The sequence below is a fragment of the Cricetulus griseus genome (assembly GCF_003668045.3).
Source record: "Cricetulus griseus strain 17A/GY chromosome 1 unlocalized genomic scaffold, alternate assembly CriGri-PICRH-1.0 chr1_0, whole genome shotgun sequence".
Lineage (NCBI taxonomy): Eukaryota > Metazoa > Chordata > Mammalia > Rodentia > Cricetidae > Cricetulus > Cricetulus griseus.
Window position 1 is genome coordinate 238,663,441 of NW_023276806.1, and position 20,495 is coordinate 238,683,935.

General features: G+C 37.8%; 1 protein-coding gene across 4 annotated transcripts in view; it reads right to left on the minus strand.

Moving 5' to 3' along the window:
* Positions 1 to 1,203: 1,203 nt before the first annotated feature.
* Clcn3 (chloride voltage-gated channel 3) overlaps positions 1,204 to 20,495 on the minus strand; it is a 74,662-nt gene continuing 55,370 nt past the window's right edge. For 2 of the 4 annotated variants that reach the window (XM_027394078.2, XM_027394082.2), the window contains 5 exons: positions 19,593 to 19,779; positions 15,177 to 15,575; positions 10,224 to 10,440; positions 5,620 to 5,695; positions 1,204 to 4,012 (listed from right to left, as the gene is read on the minus strand). In XM_027394078.2, coding sequence (XP_027249879.1) covers positions 3,854 to 4,012; positions 5,620 to 5,695; positions 10,224 to 10,440; positions 15,177 to 15,575; positions 19,593 to 19,779 — 1,038 coding nt within the window. In that variant the 3' untranslated portion in view covers positions 1,204 to 3,853. Of the gene's footprint in view, positions 4,013 to 5,619; positions 5,696 to 6,828; positions 7,361 to 10,223; positions 10,441 to 15,176; positions 15,576 to 19,592; positions 19,780 to 20,495 lie in introns of those variants that run through there. The other 2 variants (XM_027394081.2, XM_035452022.1) reach the window with 2 other exon arrangements.

Sequence of the window (20,495 nt, forward strand, 5' to 3'; positions counted from 1 at the left end):
GAAATTCTCACTTGTAATCCTAAAAGGTACTAAAAGTGTATTGGCTAGAGATAGCTCAGCAGTTAAAAGCACTTGCACCTACCTATTCCAGTTCGGTTCCTACCACCCACATCTGGCAGCTCACAACTACCTATAACTTGAGTTTCCAGAGGCATCTGCACTCGTGTGTGCACAGGGGCCAGAGAGATGGCTCAGTGATTAAAGAGCAAGACATGTACTGCTCTTAACAGAGGAGCCAAGTTCAGTTCTTAACACCCACATTAGGTGCCCTCACAAGTGCCTACAACCCCAGCTCCACAGCTGACACCTGGTCCCTTGGGTACTTGTACATACCCACAGCATAAAAAAAAAAAAAAAAAAAAAAAAAAAAAAAAAACACCTCAAGTGTTGGGATGTTCAAGCGGGACTTACGGCCTGAGTTAGATCTCTGGATCCCACATGATGGCAGGAGAGAACTGGCCACTGGAGGTTGTCCTCTGATTTCCACATGTTAAGGGTGTGCTGATGCCTCCACTTACATAACCACAAAATAGCTTCATGTGTAAACCCCAGTAGGAGGCGATTCTTCCTTCATCCCTTTCCAGTCCCGGCCATTCTGCCGTCATGCTAACCCTTGAGCTCACTCTTACATGCTCAGCAATCCATTAGCAAATCCTGCTTACCTTCACCATCTCTCGAATGCTACCACTTTCAGAGCATCACATTTAAGTTCCATGAACACTCAAGTGGAAAAGTACATGATAAAAGATTTATCCTGGCCCTTTGGTGCTCTCCTCTTAACTAAATGCTTAGTATTAGAAGACTGAAATTTCATTCATGTGTTTCTTACTGCTGTTTTAAAGCAGATGTTTGTGTATTTTAAAACATAAAAGCCATTTATTCCCTCTGTGCAGACAGTATTATTTTTCTTCTACAAAACAAAAACATCTGGAAACTGAATGGGAATCTTTTGTGTTGACAGTTGGGGGCCCTCGCCTGTTGCTAGAAAAGTGTCCAGACATCCTCAATCCAGCATTCTCCTCCTCCTCCTCTTCTGGCTCCTTGCTCACAAAGCAAGAGAGGGAAGAGCTGTAACCTGACTGAAGTATCGCAAGCACCAGGCTTTTGAGGCTGCATGTGCCAGGCACGCTGGCTTCCACTGCAGAATGCAGCTGTGCAAGGGGAGGCTGCTGGTACAGGTGCAATTAAAGGCCAAACCACACATTGAAGTAGAGATTTTAATAGATTTTTCTTATTAACTCATCACAGTAATCATATTTACTGTAATGATATGCAGCTTTACTACACTAGTATAAATAAAAACAGATAAATACAGCTCTAGGCAACATCACAGATTAACAACTAAGCATTCTTCAGGAACCAAAACCAAAAGCAATTATTAATAAGAGATGCTGACACCTTTGCCCATTTTCATCATACCTTCTTAAAAAGGGTACTCAAATAAGGCGCTGTACTTAGTATATTGGTCAGTAAGTTTGCCAATCAGCTAGGCACGTGTAGTTCATGGTCTCCACTATCTTATTTGGTTGAAAATCAACCAAACCTTAATGTATGAAAAAAGAAAAACAGAACAGATGGTAATACCATAAAGGAAAAAACAAAAACCCCCAAACCTCTGAACACATTAAGAACACGGCACTTTTCATGTATTTCAGCAGTATGAAATAGAGAAATGTAACAAAGAAAATGAATGCTTTAATATGTACCCTGAAATGTCAATCTCTGAAATACGATGTGTCATGAGAGCAGAATCTAAAAGGAAATACAGAAAATAAAATCATGTTTAGTTTTACTGTGTGAAGCTGCCGAGAAACTGGCTTCTCCTATGAAGACTTGGAACCCAGAAAGGATTCAGTCAACCATCAGCCAAGCAAAGGAGTTTGTACCCCAGCAGTGCCTTGCACACTGCAAATATACTTTAAGATCTACAGAACTATTATTAAAAACGAGTGTACTCTGTTTAGCCAAACAACAATGAAAGGGCTATAAAGATCTTGAAATCTGCCAACAGAAGTAAAAAGACAAAAATATTGTTGGCAGACAGCACAGCTGAGAAACCTTGAAAGTTTGGTGAACTCTGGATCATTCTAATATGGCTTCCTAATGTTTTAAGTCATCAAGATCATACAGATCTAATGTGATCTCACCAATACTAAAAAATGGCTCATTGCCAGTTGTTTCAGAAAATGTCTGTCTGCACAAATGCATTTGCCCTTCAAAAATGCATACTCACAGATCTATCTGGGCCAATCTAGCGAGTAAAGTGCCTTTGCCAGTAGTGAATTAAGACCATGATTAAAACAGGCATTTTCAAATAACAATTACCAATACTCTGAGGTACCTTATAACTAATCCTGCAAAAATGTGCACCATGGCTATTCAAATCAATCATCTCTTAACACTTCAGGTAAGGTCACCTACCCAATGATTTAAAGGTTATACTCAGATTATGATTTTATTGTTTTCATTTTTGTTTGAAAGGTTTGGTTTTAATCTACTAGTAGTAATTTATGGTATGTTCAACTTTCTAGTTTTCGAGTCAGAATGGACAAGTCAGAGGGCATAACCCAGGAAATGGCAGTGAGAACTCGGAAGGTATATCATGTGCACTCTGGATCACAGAGAAGCGACCATCTCTTCTCAAACCCTTGCGCCCACTGTAAACTCTGCTCATACCTCCACATTTTTAAGTCAGAATTAGTCTAGTAAAAAAAAAAAAATCACATTAAAAAGGTAAAATTATTTAAGTGCAATATTAACTGATCTGTATTTTATAAATTTTAATCCATAAAAATATAAATAAGAATGGTAAATTTTTAAGAAAAGAAATATACATTTAGTGCAAGTTATGAATTACATTTCATCTCCAGTGTCAGCAGTGAAACATCCTGAAATAAAAGAATAATCTAATTTCAAGAAAAAAGTTCCAGTGTTTACCATGCAATTAATAACAGGTCCAGCTAAACAGAATACTTCCTTCTCGTCACTGTCACAGCAGCAACATTGTTTAATTATGCTGAACAGCACTGTATGTCATAGTAGGAATTTTAGAAATAGAAAATTTGCATAAGAGTAGGTCACATTATCCATAAAGTCTGAGAGGAAAAAAAAAACTGATTAGAGTCCAGTTTCTTTGTTTTTGATCTGAATCACACCACACATGCTAGGAGATTTCATTCCCATCTCAAGATTTTACTGCTTGGCCAGCAGTGGTGTGTATGCACATTTCTAAGCCTTTAGTGATGTGTACCAACTACATGGTTAATGGCACAAGAAACATTCCCTTCTTGTGATGAAACCTCAGTAAAATCACAGTACGTCTCAATATGAGAAAGGACTGCTTCAAAAGGACACACCAATTTAAAGAGGTTTTCTTACAGCTCAGAAAAGGGAAGGGGAAAGAGAGAGAAGCTCTTTTGGAATGTAGAAAGGTAATGCTTAACTATACGTTTCATGAGTTAAACAGAACAGTTCTGATATAAAAGGGCAAGACCTTGCAGTCATAATAGATGGCTCAATTCAAAGTAATCCCTCTAGAAACAGGGACTGAGAACGTGTCACTGTGGTGCTGAAGGCCAGCCAGAGGCTTGAGGATTCCCAGTGAAGGCTCCATCTCCATGAAGGCTCAGGCCTGCACTCTCACTGCACAGCCTCAGCAAATGCAGCCAGTGCAGATCGACATGAGATGAATTACTGCTCCAGTCACTTAGAGAAGTACCTCACTCCTTTTCCTTCTCCCTCCCCAGACAATCCCTCTGCTCTCCCAGCATTATTTGCAAACCAGGTTGCAAAAGCTCGGCTTGTATTTCCTTTCCTTTTTTTTTAAAGAAGAAAAAAGTGGACGAGTCCCTCATTAAAGAATTGTGCTATTCAACAAACGAACTTCCTCTTCTGTCTCCTCTCTCTCCTCATCTACAGAACTCAGTTGAACATTATTGAAGCGGGGTCTTGGTTTGCCGTCTGGGCCATATGACGGAGGATATCTTTTTTTGTTATAATGCCAAGGAGGCGCCTGAAAAGGATAAACAGAAAGGATCTATTAAACCAAAAGGCAAAAGAAAACAGGAGCTAAATCTATAGATAAATAGTTTTTGTTGACAGGAACAGATAGCCAAGCAAGCAGGCTGATTATGCATTTTTAAAAAGTGTTTTACTGGTAAAGACAATGAAATTCCCCCGCAACCAACCTCTGACATAAAAAGTACTGTGGTCACTCAGGCCTGACTGAGGTCCTTCCCACTGGGACTGAGGACTGCAAGCCTCACTGAAGCAGAGCTATTTTGATTCATGTATGCCAACAAAAAAGTAACAGAACTGGAAAGGTATATGAACAGGAAATAATACTGATCCAGTTTGAAAAAGGAACCCATTCCCATTATATTAGGAAACAATTTAAAACCTCAACATTTTGTACAACCAAAAATTTCAAGAAATAATTTTCAGATTACCCAGTTGTATGCAGAATATTCATGGAAGCACATACAATTGAGATGAACTAGGTAAGCAGCAGTCAGCACAAAGCTTCACCTCCCAACTTCAGATGCAAAAGTAAGCCTACAGCACAATCCGGGGCTCTGAAAGCATACTCATATTCTCTGTTTTCAATTTTGTGCTCCCCGAAAAGATACAGTGCTGTTATGAAAGGGTTAATGCTTACATTAAAAAGTAGGTGAAAATCAAGAGGCAATCCTGAAAGATTATTACAGGGAAAGCAGAAAGCAGAATGAATGAGTAGCTACTATATTGAGGTTAGTAGATTTTAAAGAAGGATGCATGAAACACTTGTGAAATATTAGCATACAACAGGAATACATAATCAGTTGTATACTTAAACAAATGGGGACAGGTTTCATATAGATATGACAGTTGCAGGGCAAAATAATTTGAGGCATTAATTGTTAAAGCCAGACAACTGGTTATGCATAAATCAAAATTTATCTGTAATCAATGACACCACTAAGATATAAAGCCTGATAACACAAAAGCTACTTCGATGACAATCTAGAAGCATCATACAAAAGGGGCACATACATGACCTATGTACAGTCCACTAATGAAATGGCAGGACACACATTTTAACTCTGAACATAGACAAGGGGTAGCAGAAAAAGGACTAATGCTATGATCACAGATATATTCACAGTGTGCTCTGGTTAGTGTGCCCATTAAAAATTAAATGGTCAGCATTTCTACTTGCTAAGCTCAGTTAAAGTCACAAAGGAGCTTAGATTTGCCACACTACTAACACAGACTAGGAAGCATAAAAGAGAGTGAAGGTGGGGGGGGCAGGACAGGCATTTTTTTTTTCTTTGAACCAGTCAGGAGTCTGCTGAGACCGGTGAATCCACTAAGGTAGACTTTTCATGTTTAAGCATGTCCAATAATGTCTCCTTATTCAACCACCAGACTTCCTGCAGTTCTCCAAGTTTACCTAATTTTCATGGATGTTAAACTGCGGCTCACTTTCTAAGAATGGGATTTTAGACAGTGTATCTAATTCATCTCACAGACATCTGTTGAGATATAAGAGTGCCTGGCAGCATGGTGGGGTTGTTTGTTCACAAGTTTCATGCCTCCTGACTTAAGGTGTCTAAGTGAGGAGAGCTGACAGCTAATCACCAAGGGCTCCACGTGCTGCTTTAGTTGCTCGAGATGTTCTAAAATGTTCTTCTTGGTGATGATCCCCAAGACAATCCTGAAACAGATTATTATGCTAATAACTGTGAGAAATTAAATTGAAAGAGGTTCCAATCATAATGATAAAGAATGAGAGAAGGAAATAAAACATAACCATAAGAATGCTTCTCATGAACTTGAGATAAAAATAAGATTTAAAAATCTAGGTTCCATTTTCAGACATTTTACTAACTTCAAAAGTGATAGAATACTGTTTCTAATGGTGGGGTTTATTGTTTTTAAACCAAATAATGAAAATATGATAAATTTTAACTATAATGATGACTAAAACTAAAAGTACAGAAGAAACTTAATGACACACAGCTACAGACCTCTAAAATTGGGAGATGACTTTCCTTGGATGAACATGTTTTTCAGTTTCTAATATAACAACCTAAGAGCTATTTGATCTACCTCAACATTGTGTGTTGGGGGATGGAGGTTGAATTTGAATTCCGTAAGAAAACTTAAATCTCTTACATTTTTACTATTTATTTGGAATTCCAATTAAGGAAGAGAAGTGTAAATATGACTGACCTCATTTTCAGGAACTGAATCCCATTTCTTATAATATGGTAATAAAACATTTATGAGTAGAGGTCAAAATGACTTTTAATACATGTTTTTCTAAGTAATTATTTCTCAGTTTACAGTTATCACATCTTACAAAATAATTTTCATAAGGATACCTGAAACTAGACTACTTTTAATTATTAAATATCCTAATGCTTATTTTGCAACAAATAATTGAATTTGACTATAATATGTAGTGATATAAATTCCAGAAACCCATCTCAAATGTCTTCAAAATAAGCAGGCATCTCCTTGATGATTTGTCTGCTTAAGTCAACTTTGTGTTAAGCTGCCTTGGAAATTTCGGATTTCTTTTTTGTTGTTGTTGTTTTGTTTTTGTTTCAAGACAGGGTTTCTCTGTGTAGTTCTGGCTGTCGTGGAACTTGTAGACCAGGCTGGCCTCTATGCCCTGAGTCATGATGGGATTAAAGGTGTGCAGCACCACTGCCAGGCCTGACTTTTTAAAGAGGATCACTATGAGACATCAAAGCAATCTGACCTTTAACAAATATTTACCTCATAATACAGTAATGGCTGATGCTGGAGGAGCAGGAAGGGTAGAATAAAGGCAGAGAAAGGTTCATGTGTTCACATTATTTTATTTAAAAAATGTAGTGAAGTTTTCAGAGTACAGGAACAACCTCTTCAAAACTCAAAAACTGTACTGTATAAAATGAGCATTTGATCACTAGATAAATATGCTTCAGAAAAAGATTGGAGGGTTCTTTTTTCTTTCCTTCTTCTTCCTTTCTTCTTTCTTTCTTTTCTTTCTTTAGCTCTGGGGTGGTGGTAAATATGTTCAAAGTACATTGTACACATGAAAATGTAATGAAATCCATGATTTTGTACAATTACTATATTCTAATAAAAAGGATTTTTTTAAGCTAAAAATTCAATAGATCTTATGGTTAGGAAATGTGGAATTCTTAGCACTTAATTAAATACAATAACACCATTTTTATTCTTGTGCATGCTTTGTGCATCCAATTAAATAGAATGATTAATTTCAGTTTATCATTTGTATTAGTAAGCTTGGTAACTGTGTGGCAAAATGAGGAGAGTGACACATTTGCAAGGATCAGGCAGCCACCTTGGGACACTTACACAGCACCTGCAGATAGACAACGTGCAGAACTTTTAGGAGGGGCAAAAGCACACAGCTCCTCTCTAACAGAGAAGCCTGACTTGAGAACATGGAGCCAGTTTCAGTGTCGCTCTCAGTTGTAAAGGGTAAAAGGAAAATCAATGCAAAAAGTTTACTTAAGAATAACTGATGTTTCTTTCTGAGCTAAGAAACAATGATGTGGAAATTAACAGATCATAAACTGACATTTCCAAAAGAACATTTCAAGACACATCCTATGTTACCCCACAAAAAAAAAAAAAAAAAAAAAAAAAAAAAAAAAAAAAAATGGATGCATTCTCAGGCAAGCTATGCTTCCATTACTGACAGTTAGGGGATCTAAGAACATCAACATCTTCAAAGTCCTGAGAAGTTCCAAAGGAAACCTCAGCTGTAATTTAATTCAATACTTCCCAAACTTACTTGACAAAAATTTCTAGCAACTTCTATTACCATCCTGTTTGTTTTGTAAACTTATGGGTTCTGAGAAGTTCTGTTAATATAAAATATGGGACAACCAGAGTTCAGATCTGCTCTATTCTGTTTTTCTCTTGCACCTGAGGTCCCAAGTCTGCTGTACTTTTCTCCCTCCAAATAACTACTTTCCACTGCTGATTCATGGAACACATGGCTACCCAGAACTGCATGGTCTTCACTTCAAACATGCCACCTGTTCTCAGTTTTAACCACTTAACTTTGAACATAAAACACCCTCTTGCTTAAGTGTTCACAGACAACACAGTCAAGAGTTTCCTCTCCATATGACCTTTTTCCTTTCTGAATACACCTATTTTCTGTAAAGAAATAAGGAAAATGGGGGCTGGAGAGATGACTCAGAGGTTAAGAGCACTTGCTGCTCTTCCAGAGGTCCTGAGTTCGACTCCCAGCAACCACATGGTGGTTCACAACCATCTGTAATGAGACCTGGTGCCCTCTTCTGACCTGCAGAAATATATGCAGACAGAACACTGTATACATAATAAATAAATAAATCTTAAGGAAACAAAACAAAACAAAAGAAATAAGGAATATATAATCAAGGCTATGAAACATGACCCCCTGTAGGAAGAAAGCTCCTTTATGTATGCCAGCAGCAGCAGAAGATAAAATTGTATTAACTAACTCTCGTCCCCTTAAAAAAAAAACAAATAATTTAATTCTTAAGTATTTTCCTTTCTAGGATCTATACTGCCAAAATCCTGTCAATTAAGCAGTAAGATGATGTATGAAAATTAAGCCACACAGCAGGGCTTTGTGGTCACAGCTCATCACCACTGACAGAATAGCACTGGTGTTTGTCAGTACAGAAGAGAAGCCATGCCAGGCACAGAGAACTCAAAGCTAACAGTAGCTCATGAAAATTTACTTTAGTTTCCAATCTAGCCATATGATGATTCAAAGGGCCCAAGGCAAAGCTTTATGAAAGCCAATATTTATTAAGTTTTAAACAATGAAGTCTGGTACCATTTTCTAAGTTAGACAACAGTAAACAAAACTGTAGACCATAGTATTTTATGAAGCACATCTCTGGTTTATTTATATTATATAAACTAATATAAAAAAAAAAGCTACACACAACCAGCATGGAAAATTAGAAAATTAGAAAACACCCAAATTAGAAAATTTGAAAATTAGAAAATTTTCTGCTTTGTTTTGTTTAACAGAAGTATGAATATCTACGATACTGCTATTTCTAAGTCAATACGGTCTACAGTAGAGGCCCAGAAAATGTTTCAGGAGATGAAAAGATCATGAAGAAAGAATAGTCAGTAAACAGACTAGTCCAGGAGAAGACTGTGGAATAGCAGCAGGAGTCTAGGAGCTGGAGTGCTAACTTGAACAAAACACCTGCAAATACAACCCTCCTCGCAGTGTGCAGAGCTGAGGAATTACGTGAAAAAGGATGAATGTGTTCAGTAAATTACCTTCCTTTGCTTTTCTATGCCCCCTTTCTCTAGAGAGGAGTCATGTGTTCTGTTACACGTGTCTTAAACAAAACCTTGAAAAGATAAAATGTGCTGTGACCCTCTGATGTATGTGATGCAGTATTTAACCAGCTTCACACTGAGGGTGAGCCTTTAGTTCATAACAAATCCAGAAAACCATCTGTTTCCTTTTCCTATCATTTCTGCTCCACAACTTCACATGAAACAATGTTCTAAGAATTCCAACAAGTCACCAGCAAGGAGGCAAATGCTCATGAGGGCCACAGGGATCACAAACTCCAGGCCACCTCTAGCTACAGTGAGGCCCTGTCTCAGCAACAATAAAAATAATTAAATAAAAATTTAAAATTCTACTAAGAAAAAATAGTATAATGGAAATAAAAGGCTCTAAATATATGAATGTTGTGTGCCATTATCGGTTCAGTTTATGGGTTAGATTTGTTTTGGAGAAGGTTAAAAAAAAAAGAATAAACAAAAACAGGATGGTTAAAGAAGATTTTTAGTTAAACCACAAATTTTCATATTCATATATTATTTCATTAATGATAAATACTGGCTTAAATAGCATATAGCAAAATATTTAGGAAGAGATATAGACAAATGAAACACAAAAAGACAGTGGATTTGCAATGCTCCCTGAAAGCTGAGCCTAGTATTCCCAGGATTAAGCTCAATAATCTCTTCCTTCTTCTCCAGCTCTGAAATACAGTATCCTTGACAACAAGCACAGAGCTGACATCCTCCTTACTCTTCAGGCCAGCGTGGGGCTTGACTGGTCCTGATTTTATAACCAAACGAAGTCAGACATGCCCACTGGGGACCTGACTCTTACTCTGCTGAAAATTTCTGTTAATAAGGACCAGTAATTCTAGGGAGGGAACTGACTTCTGTTGTGCTGAACTTACCCATTGTGAGTTACAAGGCACTGCCTCAGACCCAGTTTTCGGAAGATATCTACCACAATCTCCATTGGGGTGTGGTCTGTTACTGTAAAAGGGCTCATATCAAGAATGCTTCTCAGTTTTAATGGCCGAGGGCTTTCTGCTGGAAGAGATGGAGTATGCTGTGCAAAACATACCCGAGAACTGCCAACAATACCTTCTTGTTTTTTTCTGGCACTTTCTGAAAAAGACAGAGAAGAGGAGGAAACTTTTTCAATTGGTGGGTTTTCTTTTCTTACATGCAACTTTGCTCATGTGACATTAAAAATGTTAAGTGTGCTCTGACTTCTGGTCCCTTTCCTTTGTTCTGTCTTCTACTTAAAAGAGAATTAACTGGTAAGGCACTTGGTAACTTTTCCTATCTGACTGAAAGGGAACCTGACAATAATTTTCTATAATTATATCATGGTGCAATTTTCTTCAATGGTGCTGAACTGTTTGCTAACTGCAGAGACAAATAAGGCATTTTATTTAAAACCTGTACACATCACAAGACTGTTTACTACAGAATCTGTCATCAAATGAAGTCCACCTATGTCGAATGTGACTTGTTCTGCACTGGGGAAGAGATTGAAGACTTTCACCCTTGCTGTCTCTGCTCTACACCCCACCACTGTGAATGAGCAGGCTCTTCTTAACTACAATTACACTCCCAAGTAAATAAAGACTGACCTGCCCCCCCCCCCGGTTTCTCTGTGTAGTCATGGCTATCCTGGAGCTCACTCTGTAGACCAGGCTAGCCTCAAACTCACAGAGATCCACCTGCCTCTGTGTCCCTAGTGCTGGGATTAAAACCCCCACCTGCCTGAGCTGTTTTATGTAGAAAGGTTCTATAAGTTTCTCTGCCCCTCCAATGTGCCCTGTCCATCTGTCTGTTTCTTCTCCCACCTTTGAGAGTCCAAGACAGAAAGTGCAAGGAACCACATATAAGAAATTAGAAACCCATAACATGGACAGAATATGCAAATGAAATAGTCACCCAACTTTACGCTTGATTTTTGACTAAATATTAACTGAAAAATATGTGTGTGTAAATATGGTATTAGGTATAGTGAAAATATTTTGCACATAAATTTTGCTACAAAAATATTTAAGTCAAAATAATAAACACCAGTCTGTCTGGAAAAAAGGAAACATTACTGCTTCTAAATGAAAACATTTGTGCTGTTTAGTCTTCCTGACCACTGAAGCTGTATGCAGCTGTGCTATAAGCATACTGAATACCAGGGCACTAAGTGAGGTCCTAAAGGCTCGTGGATGGGTACCCTGAAAAGTATGGTCATGGTATGGCTCTTGAAGACTCCTAAGTTGCTTTAGGCCCGTAAGAATATAACATGTGCATGACAACTGAATGTACACTGTAAACAGTAATAGTATTTATCACCAAGGGATACACAGAATAAAAAGGATGGAAAATGTGATATCAACAATATCAAAAAGAGAAGTATGAAGAGTCTTTTCTCCATCAGCTGATGGGAGCAGATGCAGAGACCCATGGCTACACATTAGGCAGAACTCGGAGAACCCAACAGAAGAGGTGGAGGAAGGCTGTAGGAGCCAGAGGGGTCTAGGACACCAGGAGAACAGGGTCCACAGAATCAACTAAGCAGGGCTCATAGGGGCTCACAGAGACTGAAGCCAACAATCATGGAGCCTGTGAGGGTCCGTACTAGGTCCTCTGCCTATATATTGCATTTGTGTAGCTTGGGGTTTTTGTGGGACTCCTAAGAATGGGAATAGGGGAGTCTCTGACTCTTTTGCCTGCTCCTGGGACCCTTTTCCTCCTACTGGGTTGCCTCATCCAGCCTTGATATGAGGGTTTATGTCTGGTCTTATTGTAGCTTATGCTGTGTTTGGCTGATATCCCTGTAAGGCCTGCTCTCTGAAGGGAAAGGGAGGAGCAGTGGATCTGGGGGAAGGGGAGTAGGAGGAGATAGAGGGAAAACTGTGTGTATGAAAGAAAGATAAAGAAAAAGAAAAAAGGAGGAATGTGAAGAGTGAAAGTTTTTATATGCAATTATCAGGAGTAGACAATTTAATATACTGTAATATCTTTTTAAAAATCTAATATAGAAAGCAAAGATAAATGGAACCAGAGGAAAAAAATACTATATATTAAACTTCCATAACACTAAGCATAACAAATCATGAAGGTATTGATTATTTACATTCTGGTTAAGATGGCCCACTATTTCTTTTCTTGGTATTTAGAGCTTGTTAGAAATTCCTTATGCACCTTGCTGTCAAACTACATAATAAAAAGTGACTTGCAAAAATAAAAAATAAGTAAGAAGAAAAAGAAAGCAAAAATGTTCAAAAAACAATTGTAGCTACAATATTAACAATGTGATGTTAAATACACAAACAACAACAAATATATCACCAATGAATATAACCCTAAATACTCCAACATTTAGCTGTGGTGATGCATTTTAGGAAAATGTCTCTCACATTCAGAGACTGGAACTTCTGAGTTAAAAATACACTTGAGGTCACTTAAGACTATGTAATTAAGCTGACTTCCTGTTGTATACTCAGCCTGTTCCTTGAACCTCTCTTTAAGAGAACAATGTAACTAGCAACCTTACTTGTCTTGGATTCTTAGCTTTATAACCTAAACTAATACATTGCTTTACTCTTAAATTAGGTACTCTTCTATGCTCCTGACACTGAGTACCATATCCCTGTATGTGTGCACTGTGGTAATTGTTGGAAACAGCGAACAATGCAATTGATATTACTTGATAACAGTGTCTTTGCAGTTATGCTTGCTTTTCTGAGTGCTTCTAGGTCAGGTGACGTAAACAACCTCATCCCTTATAAAACTCTTAAAGATGTCTATAAAACAGTCCTTATCCTTCCTCATTGCCATGTTTTCTGTGCTGCTCAACACAGATGGAACAAAGCCCTTTGTTAGGGACACTGACACAGGGACTGAACTACAGCAAGAGGGACAGTCAGACCCAGGACAGAATTCAGATAAGCATAGACACACACAGATGGCAGACAGCCCAGAAATCATTCGCTACAGACTGAAGACAAAGGGAGAGAGGAGATAATGCAACAGTGCCTGTGCTAAATTAATCCAAGAGGAATCCTGGAATTTTACTCCTTAATGCAACACCAAAGTACTCTGGTGCCTCTGAAGTTACCTTAAATGTGTCTAACCAACACGTTTATCACTCAACAGTTTTGTCTTGGTTTGGCTTTTACTTGTTGCAGTGCTGGGAGCAAACGTAGAACCTGGTGCTAGACATATTTACCAACCAAGCTGTATCACTACCCTAAAATTCGAATTTTAGAAAAAAAAAGTATATTTGTTTTTGGAATTGGAATGTTCCTCTATGACACAAGGTATCAGAAGTGAACATCCAGCCTCTTTGCCTTAAATGTGATATTTCAAGAAACAGCATTTTTTATTGTGGGAGTGGAGGGAGGATGATCAAGAGTTTAAAAATCATCCTCAGCTACATACAGATTACTGAGGCCAGCCTGGGCTAAAAGACACCCTCGCTTAACCACCCCTACCCCAATACAGAACGGTCACTTTAATTTTTCAATTTCATTTGAAACTTGAGAGATTTTTAGTCCTCACCATAAAATAAACATATGTGGTGACAGCAACCAGCTTAACATTCCATAAATGCATGCATTTATCAAAACAACATTAACATCAGTTTCTATATTAAGATAATACAACTAGCATATGGATGCAGAAATTACTTTAAGGAGCATCATTTATTAGACATACAATGTGGCATGGCATTTGCTAAGTTGTTTTATTTTTAAAATTATTCTAATGTCATTCATTCACAGGCCTTTGAAGTAGAAAACAGATTTCATTTTTTCCCCCTTTCTTCTTAAAGACAAGGGTCTTGCTACGTGGCCCAGCAATCTCAAACATGCAATCCCAAAGTAACAGGATTATAGAGGTGTGTGCCAGGCCAGATTTCATTATCTAATGCACCCAGAATATTTTTAAAAAGAGTTTCAAAACTTTCATTTTCATGATTTGAAATGAGGAGATTTCTCATTTGGATTTAATATTCTAAAAACTTGTTCTATGATTAATTCTCTATTAAAAAGAATACATCTAATTTGATATTTCAAAGATTGTATTTTGTTGAGCAAGGACATTTCTGTCCTTCCAAAAATGTATTATATATATATATGGTGTAATAACATACACACATAGACATATACTTACTGTACAGGATTGTTTTCCAGTAAAAAACTTTAAAATCTACAGAAGTCCATACCGGCAAATATTTGAGATATGTTCAAAAGTAATCTTGTGACAACATTTCTGATGCTACACCTTGATTATTTCATATATCTAGAGTACCACATTCCCTTAAACTAACATTATTTCCTATGCAACAGTCTCTGTAAAGTGACGAAAGTTTAAAACACCATCTGTCCACAGTCAGTAGGAATAGAGTTATTGAAAATTTTAGCATTGTCTTGTCTTCAAAACCTGACCATTTTCCTTTAACTTTCTATACTAATTCTAAAACTGCTCACCTCTTTTCCTTTTCTTTGGCTGGCTACTAGCAACCCCTAGAGAAGGAGGGGCATACCTCATTTTGACATTTCTAGCTCAAGGTACTGTCCAAAACCCTAGGGAGTAGCAATTAGTTGTTTAATGAGTCTCCTCTGTCACTTTTGGCTTCATACAGAGAGGATTTAGAGTTGTTGACAAAGATTAAAATTCTTACTGGCCTTTCTACCACATAGCAGAAAAACAATCACTGAAGCCCAAGTTCCTTTCTAGAGCACACAAGATTTTAAAGCTCATAAATTAACGTCACTTGTCCCCAGAAACCCAACCAATTAAACCTCAATGCTTTCTCTCCTTCTACAAATCTATTACACACAAGGCATATACATTCATGATGGTGTTTTTAGAAACCATACCTATTGCAATTGTCAGGTCTCTTCTGAGGGCAAATCCCACTAATCTCTGAGATTCTTTTGACATTATAACTGGAAAGCCATTGTAGCTGGTTTCATTAATCATGTTTTCTATGTCATCTACTGTCATATTGTCCTGTGTCAAAACAGCTAAGGGAGGATCACTTCTTCGAGGTCTCATGACGTCAGCAGCCAAGGTTGTATGAGTGAATTCTTCTTTTGCATCCAAGAAAGGGTACCCATTTAGTCGGATGTGTGCTTCATAAATGCCTTCCCTACCAAAGGCATCACCAACCCATTTACTGGTCATTACGGCAGCCATAAGAGGAACAATATATTCCAAGCCTCCCGTAAGTTCAAAAACAATAACCACCAGGGAGACAGTCATTCTTGTCACACCACCTGAAAGAAATAAACACCACTGGTCAGGGAGACAGCCTCCTCTCCACCACGTTACTAGAGTCTTGCACTAGGCAGGTGAACATGGAAAACAGACAGGCCCTGACAGTGAAAAGCATTATCACCAAAAACAACTGCTCTTAAGATAACAGCCATTACTTCTAATATGATCTAGAGAAAAGCCAACCAGTTATAGCACAGATGATTAAAGTAACATTCCTAACCCTTTTATAACATTAACAAACAAACCACAGCTGACCATGAAAAACGACTTTGCCATTTTGATTTACTGCTGCAGCAAAGACAAATTTCACTCCTGTAAAAGCTTACTACAATCTCTTAAATATAAATAAGTGCACCATGGCTCTTTCTTGCTTGCTACCAATTTATAAATTAAACATATAGGTAGAATAGTAAAGAAATTTATTTCCTCTATGTCTTCTCAAAATGTGTAGGATACTTTGAAGGCTTGATATTTATTAACAATGTAAGTGACACTGTCAGGTAGAAAATTCATCTGTTCTGGGGCTGGGGTGGGGGTCTAACACAGGGAGAGGGTGTTTGCCTAGCATGTACAAGGACCTGGGTTTATGCCATTATCCTTAGGAAGAATGTAGGAGAAAGGGAGATAAAGGCATCTATCTATTCATCCACTCAGATAAGCATTCTCAGCTGTGAACTCTCTGACATTGTCACCTAATCTATTTCTATTTACCGGCACCTTTCCTGTGTTTTCTGGTATGCACGCCAGACCTTTCTACTTGTTTTGTCAACTATAAAAAGAACTTGAAGTGGCTGTCGAAGAAAACAACACACATTTGAAATCCAAGTTTCTCTTCTTCACTAAGAGGGGTCATTTCAACAACTCTGATCCCACATTCCTGCACACATTCTTCCTGACAATCTAGGTAACTGTTTTTGGAACCTTAATTTTATTCCACAATCTCGACTACCACCTCTCCAGATCTGAATTCTTCTGTAAAATACCCAGCTATGCATTCTTTTCTCAGGATTCTCACTGCCACCAACCTAGTCCAGGACCTACATTACACTTTCATTAAAAACAAAAACAGGGCTGGAGAGAGGGCTCACAACCAAAAACAAAAACAAAACAAAACAAATGGTAGGTTCTTTTTTAAATTTATTTTTAAATCTTATTTACTATGTAGATCTGTTTGCCCCTATATTGCTTCTGTGTACCAAGTACATATTTGGTGCCCTTGAGAGATACAAGAAAATGTCTGATACCCTGGAACTGGAGGTACAGATAGTTTTGAACTGTCATGTGGAGTGCTGCAAATAAACCCAAGCCCTTTGGAAAAGCAGCCAGTGTTCCTAACCGACAAGCCATCTCTCTAGTTGTTGTGCTGTTATTTTAATATCACTTTATCTTACCTCCTTGACTCTTAGTTACTGTCAACCTACTCCATAAGCCATGTACTACAACTAAGCACTACTTTTTGTTTTTAAAGACAAAGTCTTACTATGTAGTCCAGGCTGGCCTTGAACTGTCAATCCTCTCATTTCTACTGGGATGACAGGCATGTACAGCCACAATGGCTTTAGTATCATTTCCATCATGTTGTTTTATTTGCCAAAAGATTTAACATGGGCTAGCTAGATGGCTTGGCAAGTAAAGGCACTTGATGCCAAGTCTGATGACCTGAGTTCAATCCCCCAAGACCCACATGGAAGTAGAGAACTGATTTTCATAAACTGTCCACTGACTACCATATAAATGTGTGACACTTATCCTAAAACCCCTCAAAGAAAATAAATAAGTGTAATACAAAACCTGACAAGATTAACTTGTCAGTTCATTAAGCATTGTTTCTTAATTTAAAAAAATAAGGATCTACTATGCATTATGTATCTATTCTATGTCAGCATGTCCCAGTCAGTTTATACAAGCTTTTTCTTATGCTTAAACTAAGCATTTATTTTTCCTGGAACCATGCTAACATCCTTATGTATAAGTTATCTAATATAATGATCAAAATAATGATAATGGACAAGCTAATATTTCCATTTTATAGATGAGAAAATTAAATATCAAAGTAAAGGAACTTTTCCAAAGTCATCAAGCCAAAAAAGGCAAAGCCAGAACTCTGCCACAAATCTGAAGAATTTCAAATATAAATTCATGTAGATGCAAACTCAGATACTAATCTTTTTATAGTCTACTTCTTACCAATTCAATTTGCTTCCCAAAATATTCAAAATATACTATATAATACAGTTACATTTCTTCAAAGCATGAATTCCAAATGTGTTTTCATCCAAATTTGCCTTTGCATTAAAATCTTCCTATAATCAGATTACTCTGAAAAAAAAAAACTCAAGAGAGTAGCTCTGACTTACAGGACTATTATGTAGGTCTATGAGAAAGAGCTACAAGACAGTTATTAAAAGTATAAAAGTGTGTGTGTGTGTGTGTGTGTGTGTGTGTGTGTGTTACACACACGTGGGTGCACAGGCAGGGGGCAGGAGGACACCTGCTGTTTTCCTCTATTGCTCTCTGCCTTATTCCTTTAAAAAAAGGTCTCCCTAGCCAGTGAGCTCCCAGGATCCACCTGGCTCCACCCTCTAATGCTTGGGTTACAGAAATGCACAGCCAGGCCTGGCTTTTGGGATGGGTGCTGGGGACTAGAACTCAGGTCCTCATGCTTGCATACCAAGTGTTCTTTCTCACTGAACTACCTCCCCAGCCCTCTATTACGTTTATATTTTAGGTGCTAGCATATCCCAAGAGTCTGCATGGTTCTTTATATAACAGCTTAAAAAAACACGAATACGACCTGAACTCATTCAGGTTTAAACATGGTATTAGGAATTGAGAACAAGACACATCTGTCTGATTGTAAAATGACTCTAAAGTTGATTGCTTGAAGAAATCAGATCCCACAGAATCACAGTTTTTAAATTGTCATTAGTAAGCTCGTACTTCAAGTGGAAAGAAGGCATACCCAGATAGAAGACCTAGGGACTGACAGTCTTTAAAGAGGGCTGCCTCAATGATAAATCTTGATAGAAGCTTTAGAAGTATGAAGGTGACATGTATAATTTCTCAATTAAAATTTACCTTAAAAACAGTAAAACTCCTATTCTGCCCTTGCTGGAATACTGGAACTCTCTGCTTCCTCTAAACCCTGCACTGTGCTCTGTTAGCCCCAGACAGCGCTCACTGCTGTTTTCTTAGTGCTGGGCGTATCTTGCCAGAGGCCAGTCCACATTTCTTTTTCCTCTTATCAGTCACTGTACCTAGTGCAACGCTAAAAAGAAAGTGAAGCGAAAGAAATACTTGCTCCTTTAATGGAAATGATTCTGTTCTTTGATTTCACCTAATATTTCACTTCTGAAGATTCTGAGTCACTGAGCAAAAACAAAGTCAAGGTACCAGCTATTATTAAATATTATACCAAAGTTTGGTGAAAAATTTAAATATAAAACCTAACAATTTTTCCTGCCAGAGAAATTAATAGATTCTTGTAGATTTAGAGTCATTATTTTGCTTTTATTTCACTAAAATGAAGATTTTCTTCTTACTTTTCTACAAATGTACCTTAGAAGCTAGAAGGCTGAAAAATAAATCTTTTATTCAGGCTGATAAGTTACTACAGAGTTTAAAGTGAAACTATTCCGAAGCTTCATTATAACGCTCATTTTAGGAATTGCAACTGCTATAGATAGGCTCAGATCCTTAGCAGTGAAAAAACCAAGTCTCCTGGGAGAGGATTCAGATTAAGTCTATGTTTTAAGAAGATGGTTTATGTCATAAAGCATTATATGATATTACAAATATGCTATTATTAAATTTTTACATTAAACAAATGTTCTCAGTAAAACAAAATCCAGAACTACATAATAATATTAGTGCTTCATTTATTTTAAAATTATTCCTTTCATCCATCTTGCATCCTCTTCTCCCTAGCAACAAAATAAACATGAATATATTAATACTGTCTCTTTTCTTTCTCAGACTTGCAAATATCCACAAACAAGCAAACACAATCACATTACCTAAGCACGCAGCGGCACCAACCATGGCATAAAGCCCAGGCGTGATGCAGTCAGCCCCAACCTCGCACCACTCCTTGAAGATAAACCAGTCGTGGTGATAGTAGGCAAGCTGCTCCACGGCAATCCCCACAATTCTCCCAGCAATCGCTCCAATGGCCATGCTGGGGATAAACAAGCCTGATGGAACCTGTGACAGTGACACAACTCCAGTCATGTGACTGAAAACTACATACTATGCATGTGTTTCTATAACTTAATGAAATTCTAAAATTCTAGCACATATTAAACTACAGCAAAATCCTGTTAAATGAAACAGTTCCTTAGTAAGTGTCTAAGCCAAAGAGAAAGTAACTCAAAGTTTATTTATCCTTTATCCTAGGGAATCCTTAGTCCTTAGTTAAACAGTCTCTAACAAAATTTTCAGTGGTGCCTCCCCGCCCCCCCCCCCCCCGCACTGGTGTTTCCATAAAACTAAATCTGTTCAATGTGAAGCAGTAATCTCAAGACTGTCCTTCCATTATACTTTTGCAAACGGCAGAGGCAGCAGATTTTACTTCTCAAGTGCTACAGCCCAAGTCAGGCAATGTTTCTGGAGCCCCCAACATTTAAATGGAATATGCATGTGAATCAACTTCAAAGAGAAAATCTCACTGGCAGAAATCACTAGAAGATAAGGAGAGAACATAAGGGGGAGTACAAAGCTAATTAAAGGGACATACAATGCAAAGGATTCAAATACAATTCACAACCTTCAGTTAAAATCCGTCAGCCAGAGCCTAGGACTTAGCAAGGGCCTGCCATCTGCCTCCAGCTTCATCAGTGCTGGCCAGTTACAGCCACTGAGAATGTGTGGTATAATTCTACTGACAATAACACTGAGACTTGTGAATAAAAAAAAAAAAA